Source organism: Hydra viridissima, unplaced genomic scaffold (assembly GCF_058129835.1).
Source record: "Hydra viridissima isolate aposymbiotic clone 2 unplaced genomic scaffold, HvirCarnegie_v1 scaffold_17, whole genome shotgun sequence".
NCBI lineage: Eukaryota > Metazoa > Cnidaria > Hydrozoa > Anthoathecata > Hydridae > Hydra > Hydra viridissima.
This window is the reverse complement of record NW_028324316.1, coordinates 3,010,851-3,034,047: the sequence shown is the minus strand read 5'-3', so window position 1 is coordinate 3,034,047 and position 23,197 is coordinate 3,010,851. Positions and strand designations below refer to the sequence as shown.

General features: G+C 28.6%; 3 protein-coding genes and 1 non-coding gene across 8 annotated transcripts; 2 read left to right on the top strand and 2 right to left on the bottom strand.

Annotated features, from left to right (window-relative positions):
* Window positions 1-420: 420 nt before the first annotated feature.
* LOC149877095 (arpin-like) lies at window positions 421-10,305 on the bottom strand. Its single transcript, XM_090074735.1, has 6 exons — window positions 9,707-10,305; window positions 9,456-9,537; window positions 9,132-9,264; window positions 4,199-4,405; window positions 722-885; window positions 421-586 (listed from the first exon to the last, which is right to left on the bottom strand). The coding sequence occupies exons 1-6, from the start codon at window positions 9,814-9,816 to the stop codon at window positions 578-580; spliced, it is 705 nt and encodes a 234-aa protein (XP_089930861.1). The 5' UTR covers window positions 9,817-10,305; the 3' UTR covers window positions 421-577.
* Window positions 10,306-11,753: 1,448 nt separating this feature from the next.
* Window positions 11,754-11,825, top strand: Trnaa-ugc (transfer RNA alanine (anticodon UGC)). The gene has a single exon. It is a non-coding gene; the product is annotated as a tRNA-Ala (tRNA).
* Window positions 11,826-12,948: 1,123 nt separating this feature from the next.
* LOC149877094 (uncharacterized) lies at window positions 12,949-15,363 on the top strand. Of its 5 annotated transcripts, none has more exons than XM_090074720.1 (6): window positions 13,019-13,478; window positions 13,786-13,950; window positions 14,078-14,326; window positions 14,470-14,547; window positions 14,777-15,078; window positions 15,205-15,363. In XM_090074720.1, the coding sequence occupies exons 1-6, from the start codon at window positions 13,424-13,426 to the stop codon at window positions 15,223-15,225; spliced, it is 870 nt and encodes a 289-aa protein (XP_089930846.1). In that variant the 5' UTR covers window positions 13,019-13,423; the 3' UTR covers window positions 15,226-15,363. The 5 variants fall into 5 exon arrangements, 4 of the variants coding, with proteins under 4 accessions (XP_089930849.1, XP_089930848.1, XP_089930846.1 ...); XM_090074721.1 differs by having other exon boundaries at window positions 13,029-13,478; window positions 14,506-14,547; XM_090074723.1 differs by lacking the exon at window positions 15,205-15,363 and having other exon boundaries at window positions 12,949-13,478; window positions 14,078-14,268; window positions 14,777-15,013.
* A 4,320-nt stretch (window positions 15,364-19,683) lies between these two features.
* LOC145183654 (general transcription factor IIE subunit 2-like) lies at window positions 19,684-20,862 on the bottom strand. The gene has a single exon (XM_080059082.2). The coding sequence runs from the start codon at window positions 20,825-20,827 to the stop codon at window positions 19,946-19,948; it is 882 nt and encodes a 293-aa protein (XP_079915208.2). The 5' UTR covers window positions 20,828-20,862; the 3' UTR covers window positions 19,684-19,945.
* Between the last annotated feature and the right edge of the window lie 2,335 nt (window positions 20,863-23,197).

Below are 23,197 nucleotides of genomic sequence, written 5' to 3'. Positions count from 1 at the left end.
TCTGCTAAATTTGGACCAGGTTTGTGATTGAAAACACATTTGTCTGCTTGTAAAACAATTACAATTTTATATTTCATTTGTTTAAAAACTTTTTTTATTCGTAAAAAAAAAATTCAGACAAATTTTACTTATTATGATTATCACGCATGAAAACTTCGAAGTAGCAGACAGCATTTTTTTTCGTCAAACGGATTTAAAAACTAGAACTGTGTCTTCTTTGAATCAAAAATATGACATAGAGATGACGTTGTAAGTCTGTAGAGACCTCATAAAGATATGTATGGTTTTCCTGAATCAAATTTCTCTAACTAAACTACTGAGCCCAGTCTGTTTGCAATCCTCTTTTTCCCACCCGTACCCCACAATGTAAAACCGGTTTAGAACCAATACTCAATAACAAGATAAAAAAAAACCACAGTATGAAAAACTAAAAATGCTACTTTATAAAAAAATAGGCAAACTCCAAGCATAATATAAAATAGGAATTACATCTGATAACATACATTTTTTAAGTGATTAATTACAAATAATATTTACACACTTATATGTAGCAATTCACCAAGATAAATGGTTTTGATCAGTCATTCTTAAAAAAACAAAAACAAAATACAGTTCATTTAGAAACAAGTTATTTAACATTCTAACTTTTGTAATTAATTTTTGAAATATAAAATTAAGGAGAAATTATTTGAAGTAGAAGATATTAGTAAATCTAAAGTACCCATTCACTGTCTTCGACTGCTGCACTGGCACTAGTAAGATGATGACCAGCCTCTTTGTCATCTCTAATTTGAAGAACCTTATCAGTCCATGAGCTTCCAACACTATCACCAGTACTATAATTAACTTTAGTTGAAAGCTCTTTATCCAAAGATACAACAGATTCTAAAAAGGTTTCAACTAACATTTAAAATAATATTTGCAAATGGAAGATATAGAAACATACATGGCCTACTTTATACACGGCCGGATATGTTGCATAAATAGGCCGAAAATTAGAAGGCTAGTTTTTCAGAGTTTTCTCGCCAAGAACGTCGTGCTGATCAAGTTTCCAAATTAGTTGTGAGAAATATGGTAAATTAATGCGCTGTGGTTAATTGTCGAACTGGCTATAAATTTAAAAAAAGTGAATCTAGTTCTCTTTTTGCAAGTAAAGCTGTTTTTAGTTTTCCCAAAGATACTAATTTAGAAGAAAAATGGATTAAATTTGTAAACAGGGACGATTGGAAACCAAGCAAACATTCAGTTATTTGCATGGATCATTTTGAAGAAAAGTATTTAAAATATGGAAAACGAGTTACTTTAAAACACGAGTTAAAACCTGCTCCATTTATTTATTCTGAAGAAACTTGTATTCCATCTTCTGTAATGCCTAAAGTTTCTAACTTTCGTAAGCCACCAACTAAACGAGATTCTACTATCCCAAATGAAATTCATTCATTTCAAGAAATGGATAAAATAAAAAACATTGATATGCTTCATGAACCTAACTTTCCAAATGGATTTAGTTTTCAAAGATATAAAAGTTTTGTTTTATATTATCGTTTGTTTTTTGTAGACTCCACTCCTATTATTGAATCAATAAGTGTTGATAACAATTTGCATGTAAAACTGCATTATAAAAGTTGTCCACTTCCACTTCCTCATTGGTTTAGAATTATCAACAATTGTAAACTCACAAGTTTATCTATTTTAGATAATTTGGTTTCCTATATGCACAACCTTGTTGAAGGAAATTCCTATTATTTATTTAATGAACTTTCAAAACTAATCTTTTTTAAATCTAAAGGTCGACCTTCATATTCTTCAAAAATGTTGTGTTTTGCACTAATGCAAAGATATTCATCATCTCAGGCTTATTCGTATCTTCTGGAACAACTTCCTTTACCGTCAAAGTCACTATTGAAGAAGTTAGAATCAGGTGGAATTGATTCCATAAAATCATTAAAGTTATTGTTAAATGAGGACAAAATAAGCAATGATTATGTTATTCTTTTTGATGAAATGTATCTGCAGCAATCTTGTGAATACCACAGTGGTAGATTAACTGGACAAGATAAAGAGGGTAATCTCTACAAAGGAGTTATTGTCTTTATGATTGTTGGCCTCAAGAAATCAATACCTTATGTAATTAAAGCCATCCCAGAGACTAATATCACTGGAGATTTCATTAAAGATGAAATAGAGCAAAGTTTAAATACATTAAGATCTGCAGGTTTTAACATTTGAGCATTGATTGCAGACAACCATCCAACAAATGTTTCAGCTTATTCAAAATTGCTTAGCATTTATGGGTCAGATAAGCCAGAAGAAAATTCCTTTTTCACTTATAATGATCATAAAGTTTATCTGATGTATGATAGTGTTCATTTGCTTAAAAACTTAAGAAATAATTTGATTAGTACTAAAAAGTTCATTTCCCCACCATTTCAGTTCACTGATCACAGTTTTAATATGAAAGTGTCTGCAGGGGATATCTCTTGGGCTTTGCTTCATAGAGTACATGAAAAAGACAAAACTCTTTCAGCAAACTTAAGAAAGGCATATAAATTAGGGGAAAAGACTCTATATCCAGGTAACAATAAACAAGATGTCAACTTGGCATTAAATATATTCCATGAAACAACTTCAGCTGCAATTCAAAATTATTTTCCTAATGAATACTCAGCATCAAAATTTTTAAAACTCACTAATTTATGGTGGGTAGTATCCAACTCAAAAATGAAATACTCTAATAATGTTAAAGGAAATGCAGCTGTTATGGGGGATGGTAAGCCACAATTTTTACATGCACTTGCTCACTGGGTTCAAGAATGGCAAAATTTACAGTACAGTTCCACTGAAAGATATTGTCTCACAACTCAGACTTCTAGTGCACTGAGGTTAGAACATAATAACATTGCAAAGTACTTCTAGTCTAATTGAAGATCTTCTATTTGAAGGATATAATTATGTTTTAACCTCACGTTGAAATGTGAATTGTGTACTTTATTGCTAAAAAGTGATGTTGTTGACATAGATACAGAATATATTGACCTAGTATCCAGAGGAGGTCTCTTAACTCCCTCAAAGTAGTTAATTGCAACTCATGTTATTAGTTGCTTTGCTATGCTTGATGCAGTGAAACAAAGTCTACTTACGTTGGAAACTCTTGAGATCAGAAAAGTTAGCGAAAATATTTTGTATGAATATAATTTGAACCAAAAATTGCTTTGTGATTTTAAGTGGGGACTTTCTCTTGTTAATCGAACAGTAATAAATATTTTTTATAATAATGAACAAAAGATTGTAGGTGGGAGTAAGAAATGTAGTGATATATATATATATATATATATATATATATATATATATATATATATATATATATATATATATATAATGTTTATACTAATAAATTCTTTATACAAATAAATTGTTTTAACTACAAATTTGTTTATAACTTCAATATCATTAATATCTCAACTCCAAATGCTATTTTATAAATGCATCTGTTACATTTTAAATGTTAAAAATTATATATTTGAAATGAACTGTAAAATATAGTTTTACTTAATATTTAATAATTTTATTACTAATTTAATATTTAAAAAAGATGAGTTAACCTAAAAAATATTAAATAAGGAATACTTAATAAACTTTAAACTTTGGAAACGTTAAGCATTACTTTTAAAACTATTTTACATTTTAAAACACAAAAACTTAAAATACTGAAAAACTGGCCTTCTAATTTTCGGCCTATTTATGCAACATATCCGGCCGTGTATAAAGTAGGCCATGAAACATATACAGTTTCATTAAAATCCAAAAGATTTTATTGGAAATCTAAATAAACTGCATTATATATATATACACACACACACACACACACACACACACACACACACACACACACACACACACACACACACACACACACACACACACACACACACACACACACATACACACATACATATATACATACATGCATACATACACACACATACACACATACATATATACATACATGCATACATACATACAACATACATACATACATACATACATACATACATACATACATACATACATACATACATGCATGCATGCATGCATACGTTAGTACGTACGTACATATGTGTGTGTGTGTGTGTGTGTGCAGTTCATCATATTTATATCTTTAGGTAAATTCAGCTTCCATTAAAAAATCATCATTTACCAAGGTATGGTCCACCTCCCTTTGTTCTTAACCTGACAAATGCATTATCAGATAGATCAAATCCATCCAGCACACTTTCTTCACACCAAATTCCTACAATATTATCACTTTTAGATAACAAAACCAAACTATCCAAAGTTTTATTTCTAAATATATCAACGATTTTGCTTGGTGGAATGACATCTTCACCATCTTTAGATGCAATTTCTTAAATGAAAAATAAAATGGAAGTAATTCAAACATAATATCTTCTGTGTGTTTGTCTATATATATATATATATATATATATATATATATATATATATATATATATATATATATATATATATATATATATATATATATATATATATATATATATATATATATATATACACTACCGTGCAAAAGTCTCCGCTCATTTGTAATATTTCAATAAAGTAACAAAAGTTTGCAAGAAAATTGCGTTTATTTTTAATTGTTTATTAAACAATGAATTAGACAGTAAATACAATACATTTTAGGATGATTTTAAATATATAAAATCAAGAAAATGGTAATATACAAAGTTGTAAATGTTAAATTTTATTTTCATCAATATGAGACCCCTTGGAGCGTATAACAGCAGCACATAATCTTGGCATTCGGGCTAATAATTTATTCATGGTTTCCGCTGTTATCTCATTCCAAGCTTTTTGCAAACGTTCCCATAGCATTTGCTGATTAATAAAAGATGTTTCACCTGCTTCTCTGATCTTCCGATCCAGTTCATCCCACAACTTTTCGATGGGTGATAGATCTGGTGATTGAGGAGGCCAAGTCATAATTTTGCAAACTTTTCCCCTTTCTTTTAGTTTCAAATAATTTTTGCATAATCCAGATGCATGTTTTGGATCGTTGTCCTGCTGCATGATGAATCCTTTCCCAATTATACGAATACCAGATGGAATCGCGTGCTTAACCAAAATATTATGGTACATGTGTTTATCCATGGTAGATGTGATTTTAACTAAATCTCCAGTTAACCCATTGCCAAAACATCCCCAAAGCATAATATTACCACCTCCATGTTTTACAGTACTTTGTATACATTGAGGAAGCACTCTTTCATTAGGTAAACGCCTAACATGCACGCGACGTTGGGTACCAAAAAGTTCGAACCTACTCTCGTCTGTCCATAGAACTTTCTTCCAATCTTCTAATCCCCAATTTTTATGCATTTTTGCCCATTCCAATCTTTTCTTCTTATTTACTGCCCTCAACAAAGGTTTACGTGCAGCAATGCGTCCAATTAAGTTGACTGATCTTAGTCTTCTTTTTACAGTATCAGTTGATACTGGCTTTACCCTTGTTTTGTTGAGTTCTGCTGTTAAAATTGTGGCTGGAATTTTTCTATTTCTTTTGCTGGACACAACAATAAACGTATCTTCTTGCCGTGATGTAACTCTTGGTCTTCCAGAACGTGATCTGTCACTGTTGGAACCAATATCATGCAATCGTTGTAGAGCATATCTCACACCTGATTCGGATATTTTTAACCTGGAAGCAATTTTTCTATATGAATAACCTTCTTCACGTAAAATACATATTTTGCCACGAAGTTCTTCACAATATTCTTTCTTTACTTTCACCATTTCTCAAATTCTTTATTAAATTCAAGACATTAAATGCGCACACTAATGCCATTTTCAAGTATAAATATAAACATAAGTCTATTAAAAGCAACCAATTAAAATTACTGAAAACATCCTTACCATGCCGGAAAGTATCATGCTACTGTCAAACCTAAGCTTACAAAAAATATTTTGGTTAAAACTTTTGTGCAGTTTTAAATTTAATAAAGAATACTGAAGAACTTTATATGTATTTTACGTGAAAAAGGTTATTCATATAGAAAAATTTCTGCCATGTTTTTAGCAGCAGAACTCAACAAAACAAAGGTCAACAAAATTATTTGAAACAAAAAGAAAAGGAAAAAGTATGCAAAATTATGATTTGGCCTCATCAACTTTTTATATTAACATTTTTTTCTTTTTATATATTTAAAATCATCCTAAAATGTATTGCATTTACTGTTCCTTGCAAATATTACACATGAGCGGAGACTTTTGCACGGTAGTGTGTATATATATATATATATATATATATATATATATATACAAAATTTAAACACCTTTAAATAATATATAGAGGGTGTGATAAAGACAAACAGATTATGCTAAATGGTGCTTTGAACCATGCCTTAACATATACTTGAACAATCAAAGATGTCATGGAATCATTTTTCCTCCTAACTTCTAAGCCTAAACTATTCCTGAAGTATTCATATTTTGAAACTGAAAATAACTTTAACCATCTTGCATGATGTGTCACCTATCATTTTTAAATTTTAATCCTCTTGAAGGAAACTCCCTAAAAAAAGAATGCTACTAATTCAAAAAACTCCATAATAACAGCCTTGGGTTGAATATCTTGAAGTTGCTTAGTAGCAAAACTGATAATATCATCTCCTACATACTTTAGTGCTTTATTTAACAGTGTTATCTGAATATTGAGACATTTATGGTAGACAACAAGAACCTATATTTTGTTGAAAATTGAAAATATGATAACAGGTGTAAAAATGCCTTATTTAACTTCTGCTTTAATAAAAAAACATGCTTCGCTTAGTCTTGATGTGTTACTAGAGATTGTATCAAAACACATTGCAAAGGCACTTTCTTCCTCTCTGATTTATGGAACAGCTGATGCTAATATCTGATAGGTGCTTTCCTAGGCTTTGAACTGCAGGAAATAATACATAACTAGCTTTTCTATATATTTTTTATAAGTGTGTTGTCTAATGTAGCAACTATCCCATGTTTTACAATTTTCTTTGCCTGTGTTTTTTGACAAATTAAAGATTGTAAATAGTCTTTAACTATTTCAGTAGTACTTCATGAATGAACTTAACAATCAACATTTTGAGATTAAATAGACACAGATCACCGATTTTCATTATTTCCATATAGTTTGGAGTTGAACACATTAAACTATCCAGAATGGAAATAAAAAATCCTCATGAGAAAACTTTAAGTTTTCCAAAAACTGTAACTTTTTTGCAACCTCTAAATATTATCTGATTGTCTTTATATTTGAAACTAGCTAGAATACACAGCAACATCTGGAAAAACTGTAAGTCATTGTTTACATGAGTGCAAAAATCTAGATTCTAGTTGAACTGTCAGGAAACCTCTACTACCAAAGGTCAACATATAGGCTTCGATGGTGCAGTGCACATAAATACTGGACTATTGTCCAATGGAGACCAGTTGTTCGGTCACATCAATCTCCTTTTTTGGTTTTAAATGTGCTTGAAGATTTCATGTTTGGAGGCATGGAAATGAAAAGCATCATCCTGAGTGTATTAAAATCACTGTTAAGCATCAAAAGAAAATAAACAAATGGAGATGCATTCAGCAAGATAATGATCCTAGGGAAACTACAAAATGTAACAAAGCAAATGTTGAAAAAAACATGCTTAACATGGACTGGTGGTTGAGTCAGTCACCTGACCTAAATCCAAGTAATAACCTATGGTCAATAGTCAATTATAAAAGTTTAAAAAAAGTTTAATGATGAAGCTTGTCTTTTCAATTGCATTCAAAAGGCATTGAAACCAGGCAGTTTGATATTTCTGATGTTTCTGATTCTGATTGATATTTCAATTTTTCAGCATTTCTGAACCTACCATGCAAATGTACTTTATTATCAAGTTATTTGCATAAATTCTCAATAGAATTTAGGCCAGGAGATTGTACAAGCAATTGCAATACAGTGATTTTATTTGTATAAAACCATGATTTAATAAGTTTTGATGTGTGTTTGGGATTATTGTCCTGTTAGAACATCAACCAGAGGCATATTTTCAATAAATAAATCAATTATGGAGTTCAATTATTTTTTGATACCCTATAATGAATTTATATATGCATTTGTTATTATACTTTCTATGAGGTAGAGTAGTACCAATACAGAAAATCCTAAATAACACCCCCAAATCATTAAGCTTTAGCACCCCCAGGTTCCATGGTTCCTTTTTTTACATTAGTTTTAGTTGTTTGCCAATTGCCCTTCTCACATTTAGTTTGCCATCTAAATCTCTCAGGTTAAACTTTGGTTTATTCCACCATAATATTCATATCTTACCATGCATCATTCAATAATTGCCATAAAGTATTTTCTGAAATATTGTGTTCCAGTTCAGAAAGTGTAACTCTTGTACTAACATATAGATTCTTTTTAATGAAACAAATATCTTTACAATTAGTATGATGAGTACTTTTCTTTGGTCATGCACCTAAGTGCTCAGTTTCAACACCATCTTTAGTTTTATATTTATTAATTAAATAACTTGTAGCCAATTTTGACATCTTATACTTGTTGCACAAATCACTTTATGTAGTTCCAGAAATGTAATCATCAATTTCTTTTTTTTTTTCTTTTTTTTTTTTTAAATTAATATTGTATTTATTAGGTACCATTTTTCATCTTTCAGCTGTGGTTTTACTGTAAAATTCTACTAAACAAGATTTGTAGTGTTTTTTGTACTTTTATGTATTCATATGTAAAAACAGTAAAAAAAACAAATCATGCAAGTGAGAATCAAAGAAGATTATTCCAGATTAGTTAGTAAATTTTCATATAATAAAGGTATACATAACAACTTTTAAGTTATGATTACTTTAATTTTTTTAACATTTTGTTATTTCTTTAGCATTTTCCTTTAGAGTTCCCTAAGTTTTTTGAGGATAGCGTATATGTAATTTTTGAAATTAATTATAAAACAAATGGAGTGAAACAAAAATATTTCTTAAGCCATTATTATACAATAGTGTAAGAGTGGAAGTACAGAAAAAATGTACTACAGTTTAAAAAAAGAAATCAAATACAATTTAAAAAAAAAGAAGCATACTGTAAGATGATGATAAATACCCAGTGTTAACCTTTTTATTCTGTCCAAAATCAGGTTCAATTTCTTTACCAGAGATATCAAACTTGCGTTTTGTTACTTTTTTAACTTCTATATGTAGACAAACATATCTAAACTAAAAAAGATAAGTAATTATGTACATTCTACTCTACCAAAACTGTGACCAGTTAAACATCTCTTAAATCTTATGACATGATAAAGCTAAATGTAAGTAAATTTGGTTTTTTTTTCTCCAGAGGAAGTGGGCATATTTAATAAATTTCCAACATACAAACTTCAGAAGATATTAAAATTAACTTCCTAAACCTTTAAACTATTGTCAGTTCCATCTATAATTGTATGACGAGATTTATTACATATTTTTCCTTCAATGATGTATCCAGAACCACTAAATTAAAAATACAAATTAATTTGGTCTAATACATATAAAAACCAAGTTTAGTTATTTCATTAGTTATTATTTTTAAAAAAATAAAAACTATAATTTTTCTTGTTTAAGTACATATACAATAGTATAAAGTTTAAGAGGAAAAAAGGAATTCTAAATGAGTGTCTACCTTTCACTAAGAAAAATTTTATCAACATGCCATGGTCCTTTCCATGTTGTTATTGGCACAGGAATGGTGTTTAAAGATTTGTTGTCATATATCATATGAGCACGACTCATCTTAAAAACTAATCTTTTTTTATTTAATCTATTTTTAAATTGTAAAAACTTATAAAGTAAAATGGCGAACAGTTAAGTTATAGCATGAGATATGATAATTTATTATTAAATAAAATGTGCAATTAAAAAAATATAAATACAACTGTTAAATTTAGAAAAATTGAAATTAGGAAAAACATTTAAATTAAAATAAATTTAACAACTGTATATTTATCAAGCTTTAATAGCTATGATAAGTAGCAAATATAAGTGGTTCTAAGAGAGCCTGTGAATTTTGCTTACCATTAAATATGATATACGTAATAATCTATTTTAATTGTTTTACGTCGTTTTTTTGAGAACCAGGGACGCTGTGAACAGAACTGTCAGCTCATTTTGATCTTATACTTGAATGCGTTTTCTGTCAAAAGATGAACGACGGCGCTCAGATTGACTAAAATTGTCTACATTGTAGTACTTTCATCTTGGTTTTGACAATACCTGTTCAATCGGAATGGCATCTTGTAGATTTTACAATCCGTGTAAAGTTTCATTACAGAGAGATTATCGTTAAACTTTGTAATTAAGGAAAATATTGACACATATTCAATATTTTCCTTATATTTATATCAACAGTTCTATATCAAAACTATTGAAAATATTTATAAATATCTTTAATTATTTCTAAATTATCTTTAATTAGCTTCCCTAATCTTTCGCTGATCACCTTTTCCCAAATACTCAATGTTTTGCATTGGGTTTATCTGACATTAAACAACAATAATACATACTCTTTAACTTGATCATCGGATCTTTTCTCTAATCGGAAAGATTAGCTCTTAAGATCCATTATAAACTTACTTTGCTCAATTTTTAAAATAAAATGAATAAATTACACGAAGAAGTTTCTTTTATTCTGGAAATCTAATACATAATCTGTTAATTTTTTGAAAATTGTTTTAAAATTATCGATAATTAGAAGCATTCCTTCCAATTATTGATACATTCTCCACAAATCTCAAAGAAAGAACTCAAAGCTTGCTGCGATATTGTATTCCTTAATAAACTCTAAGTTCATTTTTATCAATATTTTTTCTAAAATCCTTTTTCTGATCTTGGAGAACAAAAATTATTATAATTAAAAAAAAAAAATTGAGAGCTTAATTTCATGGATTCTATTTGTACCTTGTTTGTAAGGTTGTAAGATGAGCGTCATTATGTTTCACAAAAAAGAGATATACGACTTATCATCGGCAATATACCTCTACATCATGAAAAAATGTAGAAATATTATCCATTGACATACTAATTAACAAGAAATTTCGACCGTAATGGATTAACATTGACAGGCAAACTTAATCCTCTATGATTAATTGAAGACATAAGTGGATGAAGGCGTTATGTCGCAAAAATACAAAATTCAAAAACATGTACAACACACTTTTTTTCATGAAATTAAATATTACATACACAATCTTAAGTGTTTGGTCACTATATCCCTCCATAAATATTAACATATCTTTGCTATATAAAAATATCTAGAACAATGTGTTCAAAAATTTAACTCCTGATATTTCAGTTCCATATTGGTGCAACATAACACCTTCATCCACTTATGTCTTCAATTTTCTTTTTAAAATCACTATACTTCTCATAATAAATACGAGTCAACTGACTATGCACTCGTTCCCGACAACATAACCAGCTATGTAATTTAAAAGTTATGAATAATGTAATTTTTAAAATATGTAAATTAAAAATTTATACTTTTGAGAGTTTTGGTGTCTTATTAGCTCATCAAAATTAAAAAGAGCGCTGTGAAGTTCTCATGAGTTAATCAAAACTCTTAAAAGAATGACGAAATATACTAAAAAATGGACATTATTTCCCATCATTTTGAGTATTAACTTTTAAAACTATTTATTTTGATTAAAAATATTTTTTTTCTTGCTTAACAAGGGGGTGTAGCTCAGTGGTAGAGCGCTCGCTTTGCATGCGAGAGGCCCGGGGTTCGAAACCCCGCTCCTCCACGATAGGTTTTTGATATGTCAGTTTATAATTGGCTATTTGCTATAAGATTTTACACTAGTCAGCTAATTTGAGGCATTTGTAAAGATCAAAGGTATTTACATGATGGCACAAATTGTCTGTTAGTCACAAGGGAATAGCTTTTTAACATCCTAAATTATTTCACTTTAGTTTTTGTAAATAATAAAAAGTTTTAAACTTTTACACCAAAATTATCTGAAAAAAGGACAAGTGTAAATGTACGAATAGCATTTTCAAAGACTTGCGACATACCATTTTTTTATCAGGTCTCTGTTGTATGTTGAACTAACTCGATATAGTTATCTATCTTATGACTCCAAAAATATTATGATAAACATTCTTAAATGACTCCCATGCAATCAGTTCTAGAGGATTGAGTTTTGATGTGAAATCGGGATTACAAAAACAGATCTTTTAACTTGTGGCTCAAAGAATATTCCAGCTTTAAGTTTTGAGTTTATCCCGATCGCTAATTTTACAACTGAAATAATGATGATAGGCAACTCTGACACTATGAGTTATTTTTTTGCGTTGATCAGCTTGCTTGTACTTGCCTCATATATAAAAAAACATATTGTTCAATCGACCTCGTCTATTCATATTTATCTGAAATATTAAAAACAATAATATAAAAATCAACAAAACCAATACAACAAAACGACTACTTGAATTTTAACAATTATAACCACTGATGACATAATCACGGCGCAAAATAAATATTAGCAGTAATAGTACAAGAAAAAGTCTAATAAACAAGATATTAGTACAGAAAAAGTACACAATATAATTTTTACTTTCGGAACTGAAATAATGCTTTCTCGTTAATATGACGTATTGCGTTATCTTTGCTTTATACACGTGCGTTGTCCAAATTATTTGTCAATTTTTCTTAAATAAGAACGGTTTCTTTTTCGCAGTTTATCTTCATTTTCAGCTTCCCAATGTTTTCATAGGTGTAGCTTTTAAGGATTGACCAGAAATCCTCATTAGGGGCCAATGCTATAAACATAAAAAACGAAGTTTTTTCCGTAAAACACGAAGTTTTTACCGTAAAAAGCGAAGAAAAAAAAAGTCCATTGCTATAAACATTCAAAAAATTCCGTTTTTAAGATAAAAACTTCGTTTTTAAATCCAATGCTATAAACGAACAAGGGAATCGCCTTTTCAGATAAAAAATGCGTTTTTTCGAAAAAAAACTTCAGATAGATTTTTGATCTCAATTTTAGATATTTTCTTCGTGATTTTTGGCGGCCATTGCTGGAACAACGTTAGCGCTTCAAAATCATTGAACATTCTTTGTTTGTGTTTTTATGTAGATATTTTATAGATAAAACTGAAAAGGATTTTGGTAACTCCATAATAAACTAATTACTTAAAATCTGCATTTAATCGATTATTCAGTTCCTTGTTGTTTTTCCTTGTTAGGTTTTCGATAGTAATTTTGGTTAAACAAATTTTTCATAATGTTTGACTAAAGAAAAGTATAAATAGTCAACAAATATGCCATATAATACACAAATACACAACAAAATAATACACAAATACACAACAAAATAAAAAGCTGTCTAAAGAACTTAAAATGATACTAGCAATAAAGATTAGAGAAAACAAAGAGGTTCTTCTTGGGAAGCTTGGTATGTTCTAATTAGCAAACTATTTAAATAAAAATATGTATAATTGCATTATATTTTATATATATATATATATATATATATATATATATATATATATATATATATATATATATATATATATATATATATATATATATATATATATATATATATATATATATATATATATATATATATATATATATAGGTAAGCTTTTTTAGGTATGATTCCTATTATAAAATAATATATTATTATAGAATATTTAGTATTTTACTATATAAGACTATATTATACTATATATTGATTATTTATTTCATCTACTTTTAGGTCCATCTATTACTATGAGGCATAGAAATAGAATTTGGGAAGACATAATGTCACATTTAAATAGTTTAGGGGCAAAAATTGAAGATATCAACCAGCTACGTAGTAGAGAGTGGAATTATTTGCGAAGAGCTACAATGCAAAATTTTGCTAAGAGTCTAAAAACAGGTATAGTTTTGTTATATATATATATATATATATATATATATAGATATATATATATATATATAATTAAATATTTTTGTATATATATATTATATATACAAATATATATATATAATTTTTTTTTTTTAAGGTGCTGCAGGGAGACAACTAACAGAATTAGATAATGTTGTTTTAGACATTATTGACAGGAAGTCAATAAATGTATCTGGAATCGATGTTCCTGATTTTAATATCTCTTTTTGTACAACAGATGATGCATTGTCATCCACTCCCAACCAACTTTCCACTCCCACTGCCACCCTTTCTTCATCAAGTAAAGAAGTAAACTTTACTTTGAAACAATCTTCTGATACAGCTTCTTTTATTTCGTCTATGTCTGGTATATTTTTCTTTGTTGGTTAAGACTAGTTGTGTTATAAAATACATATATATATATATATATATATATATATATATATATATATATATATATATATATTTCTATTTCTATAGTTTATAGAGTTAATTGATTGTTTATATTAGATGCAAGATTTGATTGTATGTCCTCCCCTAATTTAGACAATACCACTCTTGTTAGTGACAGTTGTCAGATACTTCAAGGTAATGCAATTTATAAATTAATTTTTTTAAAATCTCAGTTGTTTAATTTAGTTAATTGTAGGTTTTAGACTTATAATTATATAACAGACAACATCAATTTGTGCTTAATTTTTACACAACTAGTATTTCCAAAACCATTAAAAACTTCTTATTTTTAAAGGAATCTAAACCACCTTTCTTATTATTTTAGTTAACTGATCTTGTTTTGACACCTAGAATTAAATTTTAGATTCAATTCAAAATAAACCATCAAGGGGGGCATTAAAAAAATTAAAAAGAAAACAAGCTAGAGAAAGTCTCCTGGTAGATGGAAGTTTTAAAAAATTGAAAGTAAGTGTTTTACGGTTAGAAAAAGAAAGATTAAAAAAAGAACAAGAATTAAGAGTAAAACTTCTGAAATTGGACGTTGCTCTCAGACAACAGCAAATTCGAAAAGAAAAGGCTTTAACAATATATTACACAACAGCAACAAAGCTAATGAATGAGAAATTGCAACCTTCAAACCAGCAACATTTTGTAAATACAGAAACGGTATTTTAAAATTAATTTGTAATAATATTTAGTATGACTTTATCATTAACAAATTTTTTGTATTTAGTATAACTTGTAGCTTGTATTTAGTATAACTTTATCATTAACAAATTTTTTTTGTTTTAGGAGGAAATTCTTGAGCATTAAGAGAAGAGCTACATCATAATTTTATGTTAAATTTCGAAAAATGTTGTATAACTATATTTAAACATTCACCTTGAAGGTATTTAACTGTAAAGCCATGACCAATTACATTTTTTAGTAACAATAAAAATATAACTTCAATCTGAAATTGTTCTTGTTATTTCATTTTTTTTATCACCATTACCTTACAGTAATAAGTTCTGTAAAACTTCACACAAACATTAAGACCAATGCTGTTGCGATGTGAAATAGATACAAGCATCACAACTATATATAACTATATATAAGGTATTGCATTGGCTAGTGGTTGATTTTAAAATTTAAACAAAACAATATCTTTCATATTTTAAATTTATTTTGTAATCTAGTTTAATATTAATACGATCATATCTTAATTTTATGCTATTAAGCATTTTTTACCTTTTTAAAATACTCTTAATAAGAATTGCTCCTAACAACAAAAGCTAACAAATCTCCTAATTTTTTTTTAAGCGTGTTCTATAAAAAAACAAAATACACATACTATATAAAAACAGATATAAACATATATTTTTATGGTCTAATATTTTATAAAAATTTCTTGCATTTATTAAAAAGTCATTGTGTGAATTTTTTTCCAATTTTAATTCAACTAATTTAGGCACAAATCTATGATCCATGTCCAAACTATTTTGATAGATCCTATGCTCTAGAGCAAATTGTATATGAATTTTTAAACAATACTTTTAAGTAAAGTAGTTAAGTAGCTGTAATCGTCTATTCAAAGCTCCATCATTCTGATTTTCTTGAGCTAGATTTTCATCAACTTGTTCTTCTTCGCGTTCTTCAAAGTCATTACCGTTGTCTCCATGTTGAATACACAAGTTATGGATAACAAATCCACACATGATAAGCTTAGAGGCATCTTCGACCTTATGCAAACGAATTCCAGTTTTCAAAGCATAAAACCTGTTTTTGACAATGCCAAAACATCGCTCAATTATGTTTCTAGTTTTTCTCTGTGCTTTGTTGAAACGTTTTTGAGCTCCGTCTGGATCACCAGGAAAAGGTGGAATTAACCATTCTCGACATGGGTACGCAGAGTCAGCCAAAATTACAGCTCCATTAAATGGAAGCTCTCCAATTTCAAACTTGTTCCATAGGTTACAATTTCTTAGAACCTAATAGTAGTAAAATCACAATATTTAAATTTACTGTAAGTTACATTATAATACATTATATTAGTTAGTCTAAGTTACATTTTAATTAGCAATCATAATAGTTCAAATAGTATGTTCAATATGAACATACCGAAGAATGTCACGTACTAGTTGAATACCCAGCATTAGTGAACTAACAGTTGTAAAATATAACTTAGTGACAGGCTTACATGTGCATCATGCCACCTTTCTGGACTGTTGGTCGATGCATAAAATATGGACGTGTCGGGTCCACATACTGCCATTGCATTTATGCTATGGACATGATGGCGATTGATTAGAGAATCTTCATCTGCTTGAGGAGGGTTAGAAAGGAGTATATGAGACCCATCCAGAACACCACATACGCACGGAAAACCTCCGATTTCCATAAACTTTTGTGGAAGAGTGGAGCAATCATTCGGCCATTTTATGATCTCTTGTCGAATCTAATCTTATAAGATAACAATTTTTCTCTTTACTAAACTTAGTTTTTAATTTTCACACTAAAATAAAAATAATAAGCAACTTTATATGACATTGTAAAACTTCCAATAGTTTTATTAACTTAATACACTAACATTGAAAATAGCTTCTCCTACACTGTATAATACTATAAATTGTGTTGGTAAAGATTCCATGACAGTCTCTGAGAACATGAAAAAAAATATTTGTGCCAATAAAATGAAGAAATACCATTATTTGGAAAAGTACTGAAATGCTTTTATTTCGCTTAGTATAATGTTGCAAATCATCTTTAAGCCTAGTTTCTAAAAAATCTAATACAGCTCTTGGGACTCGATACTGCTCTCGAAAAACGTTGTCAGAAACATCTTCGTTAAAAAAGCGACCATTAAACTAAAATGATATTGAAAAACAAAACAAAAATATAATTTCTGCGCCTATTTAGTATGATTTCTGATTTTGTTCGATAAAAAATCATTAAAAAAATATATATAGTAATTTTAAGTAATGTTTTAAACACCAACCTCTCGAGGCAATCGGTGGCGAAGCTCATTTTCTGCAACTTCGAAATCTAAGTCTTCATCCGAAAAAATTAAATTCATGTTTCTACTTTAATTTTACACAGATTTTTTAAACACCAAATACTAGAATTTAAAAATATTCATAAAAATAGAATAGACAGCACAGCATACTTAATGACTAATTAAATTCATTAAGTAGGCCTAATAAATAAAAGTTACAATAAAAATTACTATTATATTACTACTATATATTAAGGATAAAAAAAGTTCGTGAATTTCAGTGACGTTTACGTTTTATGCTTTATAGCAATGGCCGAAAAAAATACAAACAGCGATAAATTCTTCGAGATTACGAACTTTTTTTCGTACGTGAAAAATTGCGTTTTTACGAAAGATTTTTTTTCTCGAAAAAAACTTCGAATTGTTTATAGCATTGGCCCATGGTTTGATTAAATGCCAGTCCCCCAAGAACGATAAATGGTTAAGAGACTCCACGAGGGGATATGCCAATCCACACTAGAATTTTTTTTTTTCAAACTTGCTTTTGCGCTTATAATTTATATTTTTTGGTTCAGCTGAGTAAAACCCAGCGTCAGAATTTTTATTTGTATTTTTAAATGTAAAATACCGCTCATCATCAATGATAGACCCAAGGTTTTTGAATTCGCAACTAGTACTTCACTATACGTTTACAACTGTTCTAACTGTTTGTAGGTATTTGATTTTTTCATTAAATAACATTTGTTTGTTTTTTCTAATTTTTTACGATGCAAAAATCGCACTTGAATTTATTTGTGATTTTTCTTGTCGAAGTTCGAGACCGGTTGTTCAAGAGACCTTTCAGACGATTGCTGTTTCTAGAAGTCATAGTTTTAAGTCTTCTGCCTAATAGAGGCTTGCGAGAAATTGGTTTATTATTCTTCCACTTCGCCACACAACGTTCTTTAGGAGTGATTAGAGGCAACAGAGTTCAATGTCCTTAGTTATAAAGTTAGGATGTAAATGATAATTGTTGTACAACTGCTCAATTAAATTATTCTTTATTTTGCGATAATTTTTTTATTAATTCATGAAACTAAACAAGACTTTCAGTGAAAGAAAAAAAAAAACAAACTTTATAAACAATACAAAAAAAAGAAAGTGAGGTTGGGTATTTGCAAATTCAATAACTTTTAATTGCTCAAAAATTGAGCGAAATTTTTGGTTAGCATGGAAGAAAATTTTTATCATGGGATAAATTTTTAATCTAACGCGATAGATGAGAACTGTAAAGATAGATTCAGTCCAAATTTATAACAATCAGTCATTTCATTAGCAAAATTTCAGTTAAACATAGGGGCAACCTATAAATTCTTTAACACAACCTTTGATAAGGCACGGTAATGGTGTCTCTCCGCTTTGAATTGGTTTCTACAGCCCTACTTAATTTAATCCTTCATAACGGACTGCTAATTATCGTGTATCTGCACGTTTTATATAAGTTTCCTGGTAGTAACATGAGTATTTTTTTTCTGCTATTAGCTGTGATGAATACACATCTAATAAAAAATGATTACCTTTTTGTGTCTGATTTTGTGATTAAATGTCAAGTTCAAGTTTACGAAGATTTCACTTCGTTTTATGAAACTGTTGACACTATAGCTGGTACTATCAAGTTGCCAGGACATAACATCTAAGATTTTTTTGGGACATAAGCGGGATTATTTGTGGCCCTTACCCACAACACCATAATTTCATAAAACTACCTGTGCTACCTGTGCTTTATGATTATTGACAAAAATCTCACCTACAATATTACATTTTAAATTTATAGTGAGATTTCTGTATTTTTACGAAAGAAAAAAACCTTCATAAAAATTTGATACAAAAGTATCAAATTTTTATGAAGGTTTTTTAAAGTATCACCAAAATCTATAAAATCGCCGAAACAATTGTCACGGGCAGAATGTAGGTTATCCTGAGAGATGCACAAAGATTTAGGTAAAGCTTTCATCTAATTTGAATATTACAGCATTAAAAAGTGACTTTTAGCAAACCGTGTTAATATTTAATATTTGGGGATATATACACACACAACATTAATCTATCGCTTAATTAACTTAATGGCCTTCATGATCAAAAAAAGAATTTCAATTTTATCTGTGTCAATCAATGATCAAAAACTGATTAGATCAAGCCAATTCTGGAATGAGAAATACTTTTAAAGAACCTTTCAAAGTAAATCCCCCTACACACAAATCTAGGTGGTATAGGGTGTGATAACATTATTTTAATAAAAACTGTTTTTAAAAATATCCACTTTAAAAACTTCTATAATACTATTAAAAGTTGCTATTCTTATAAGCATCTACATCTTGGAAAAATGCTTTGTATAAATATAAAAATGCTTTATCTTTATGAATCATATTTATATACCTAATATATTTTAATAAATAAAGAAGTTAAACATCTTCTGTATATTTTTTTAAAATATTTTATGAATTTGGGGAAAAAAAAAACAAAAATTGCCTAAATAACCATTAGGTTTTGGGTTTTGTAGTAATAACTCCACAGCAAAACCTACTTTGATGGTTCAGAATAATCTTTCAAGACATCACCATCCAAGTGAGAATTTAATAATTTCATGTTTTTCTTTCTTTTACCACCCTTTCGTTTTTCGGGACGTTTCTGTAGTGTAGAAGAAATTCCTGTCATTGTACTTATTCCACTATTGCTCAAATATTTCTCGATATCTGGCTCCGCTAATCCTTCAACTGCCACACTTCTCCAATGTTTTTGATTTTCATCATCTACTTGAACAGCATAACTGGAATCATAATAAAAAAGAATAGCTTTCTTGTCATTGCTACGCGTGACAAACATAATTTTGTCACTTATAGATTTCACAATTTCATCAGCATTTGGTAGACCTTCTCGAATATCATCTAACAACACTCCCCCTAATCCAGATTGGTCATGCTTTTCAAGTAATCGAATAAGTGACTTTTTGTCACGTAAGGCATATTTAGGTTTAAAAGAATACTTATTGTCCTTGAACAAAATTTTTGGGTTATTTTTTAATGACTCCTCTGCTAACCATTCTTTATCAAAAGGTTTGATATCAGTGTTTTTTGTAAGATCTAATAATTCATCCAATCCTAGAGGATCAAACTCTTTGTTTTGATATCGGTTTTTGACTAAATCAACAATACTTGATAAAATTGAGAAGCGACTTTTAGTTCTTATCTGTGTATGAGTTTTATAATTAAAAGATTGATTGGCAGCCTGCTTTTTTGATTGTTGTAGTAGTTGGGCAGGTAATTCAGGACGACGTCGCTTTTTTCCTTTACGAACTGGTGCTATTGGTGCTGCATTTATGACTTGTTTCTTTGATTCAACTGCTGGTTGAGTTAAACTTCTCTTTTTGAAAGCATGTAAATCTTTCAACAAGGATGGATCCATTTCCAAATTAAATTTATACTAAAAATTTCAAATACTTAATAGTAAAAAATTAACCAATATTCATAAATCAGTTTCAAAAACCACCATCTATTTTTAAAACTATAAATGTAACAATGGTTTAATTAATTTTACTGCAAGTAATTATAGATAACTATTAACCATAAAAAATGGTTTGCCCAATTTGAAACTGAGATTTGGAGTTCCAATGAACTTTAAATCCAAATATCAGTTAGACTTTGATAAAGGATAACTCCTTTTGCTTTAAGTTGACTACTTGACCTTTTACTACTAATTTCCCTAATATATTCTTTAGTTTTTTTCATGTAAATTGATTTATATGTATTTTAGTCTAATTTAAAAAAAAATTAAACAATCTCAAAATGTTGAAATACAGTTAAAAAATTACATTAGGAATGAAACCTATCAAAGAAAGCATTTTATTTCATTTTGGATTAAAAATGTAAAACATGACAAATATACATGCTAAATAAAAATTTGTTAAACATTACCTAATGAGTTTTGAATGAACTTAATTGAATTTTTACTTGGTACAATTGTCATTTAACTATTTGGCAAAATAGTTAAATGACAATTAAATTAAAAACTTAAATTTTTTAAAGACATTCAAAAATAAATATTAGACCAGTTTTTTTTTCGAACAACATTTCTTAGACAAAATATGCAGCTAAAAGTGATCTGTGTTTATCACCTACGAGATGACTTCTGTTGAATCGCTGTTTTTTGTTAACTAATTAAATGCTTTTTTGTTGAGATTCTGATGGTACTGTAAAACTAATTGATCTTATAAAAATGTTTACTGTTCTCTAGAGAGTATAAACGTTCTCAAATTATTTGCGATTGTCCGCTAATTTCAGTTGAAATACTTTTTACATACGATCTTATGTAAAAAGTATTTCAACTGAAAATTTTCGGTATCCGTAAAATTGATTTTCACATGAGTCCAACTGTACCTGATGTAGGGAGTCAAATTTGTTCAATACATTTCCACCATTGTTATCTTAATAAATTACCACTCTTTGCCACTTTTAATAAATTGCCACTCTTGATAAACAACAATTGCTACTCTTAATAAACTTCCTCTGATAAATTACCATCATTGTTCCAAAAGTCCTGTCACACTTTCATAATACTTCCACCGCTAATTTTTATTCTTTAAATTAAAAACTTCCCTGGGCACCCAGATTAAATTTCCCAACATTTATTATTGGATGATGGAAAGTAATTATCATGCTGTGTTCAGCTCAACAAATAACGTCTTTTATATATAATAGTCAGCTAATATTTTTTCAAATAACTTATTAGTAAAATAAATGTTTCATTAATAATCGAGTCATAATTTTTTCCCCCAAAAAAGTTTTTTTATTCGGAAACTAACAAATAAAATTTTCATAAGATTAGTTACATAAGAACGTATTTCCCCATGACAGTAGTATTATGCTTATCATGGTTATTATGGTATATAAGATGTTCTAGTGCGTTATTATTAATTTAAAATTCCTCTCTGCCTAAACTCCAATAATTTTATGAAAGTTACCCAAAGTCGGCCCAGTGATATCAAGTGAATAAAGCGCGATTGTTTTGCGAATTCTTGCCGTTCATTACTTAATTTTATTCTTTTTCTAGTTTCATTAGTTGATGAATTTAAGCATCTGAATTGTTTTGGTCCTTGGAAGTAGCTCTCCGCCGGAGAATACCGAAATATTATGTATATTCAAAATCTTCTAAACACGAGTACGAAATAAAAACTGCATTCAGTAACTTAAATAACCAATCAATCTATTAAGGTAAAAAAATAAATATTTTTTTACAAAAATTAGTTCAATTATAAAAAAAAAACAACGGAGTAACATAAATATTTCCACTAAAAGATTCCACTAGAAGATTCCATTAAAAGATTCCACTGAAGACAACACCTAAATTGAATGTTTTACACTGTAAAAAACCGCTGCTAAAAAAAATTTTTTTAAAAAAAAAATTGATTTTTTTTTCTAAATTTCTCTTCGTTTTGAAGAAAATGTTAATAATAAAAAGTATAGAAAAGTATTGAAAAAGTGTTTAAAAAAAAGAACTTTGCTCTACTAACCATAAACAACCAAATTTTTACGCGCTCTCGCTGTGCAACTAAAAAATTAAATCAATCACTTATTCATTTGTCTTCAAGTTCATCCTTATTTTTTCTAGTTTTAGTAATAATGTCTGATATAAAACTGAAGCAGCGTATTTATTTGAAGGTTTTATTATTACTATTAGTATTTTGTGAGTGTGAAAGTATATTTTTATTAAAAAAGAATTTATGAGCACGAATGTACTAATGTTTATCAAAGTTTTTTCCTTGTGGTTTCTATCACC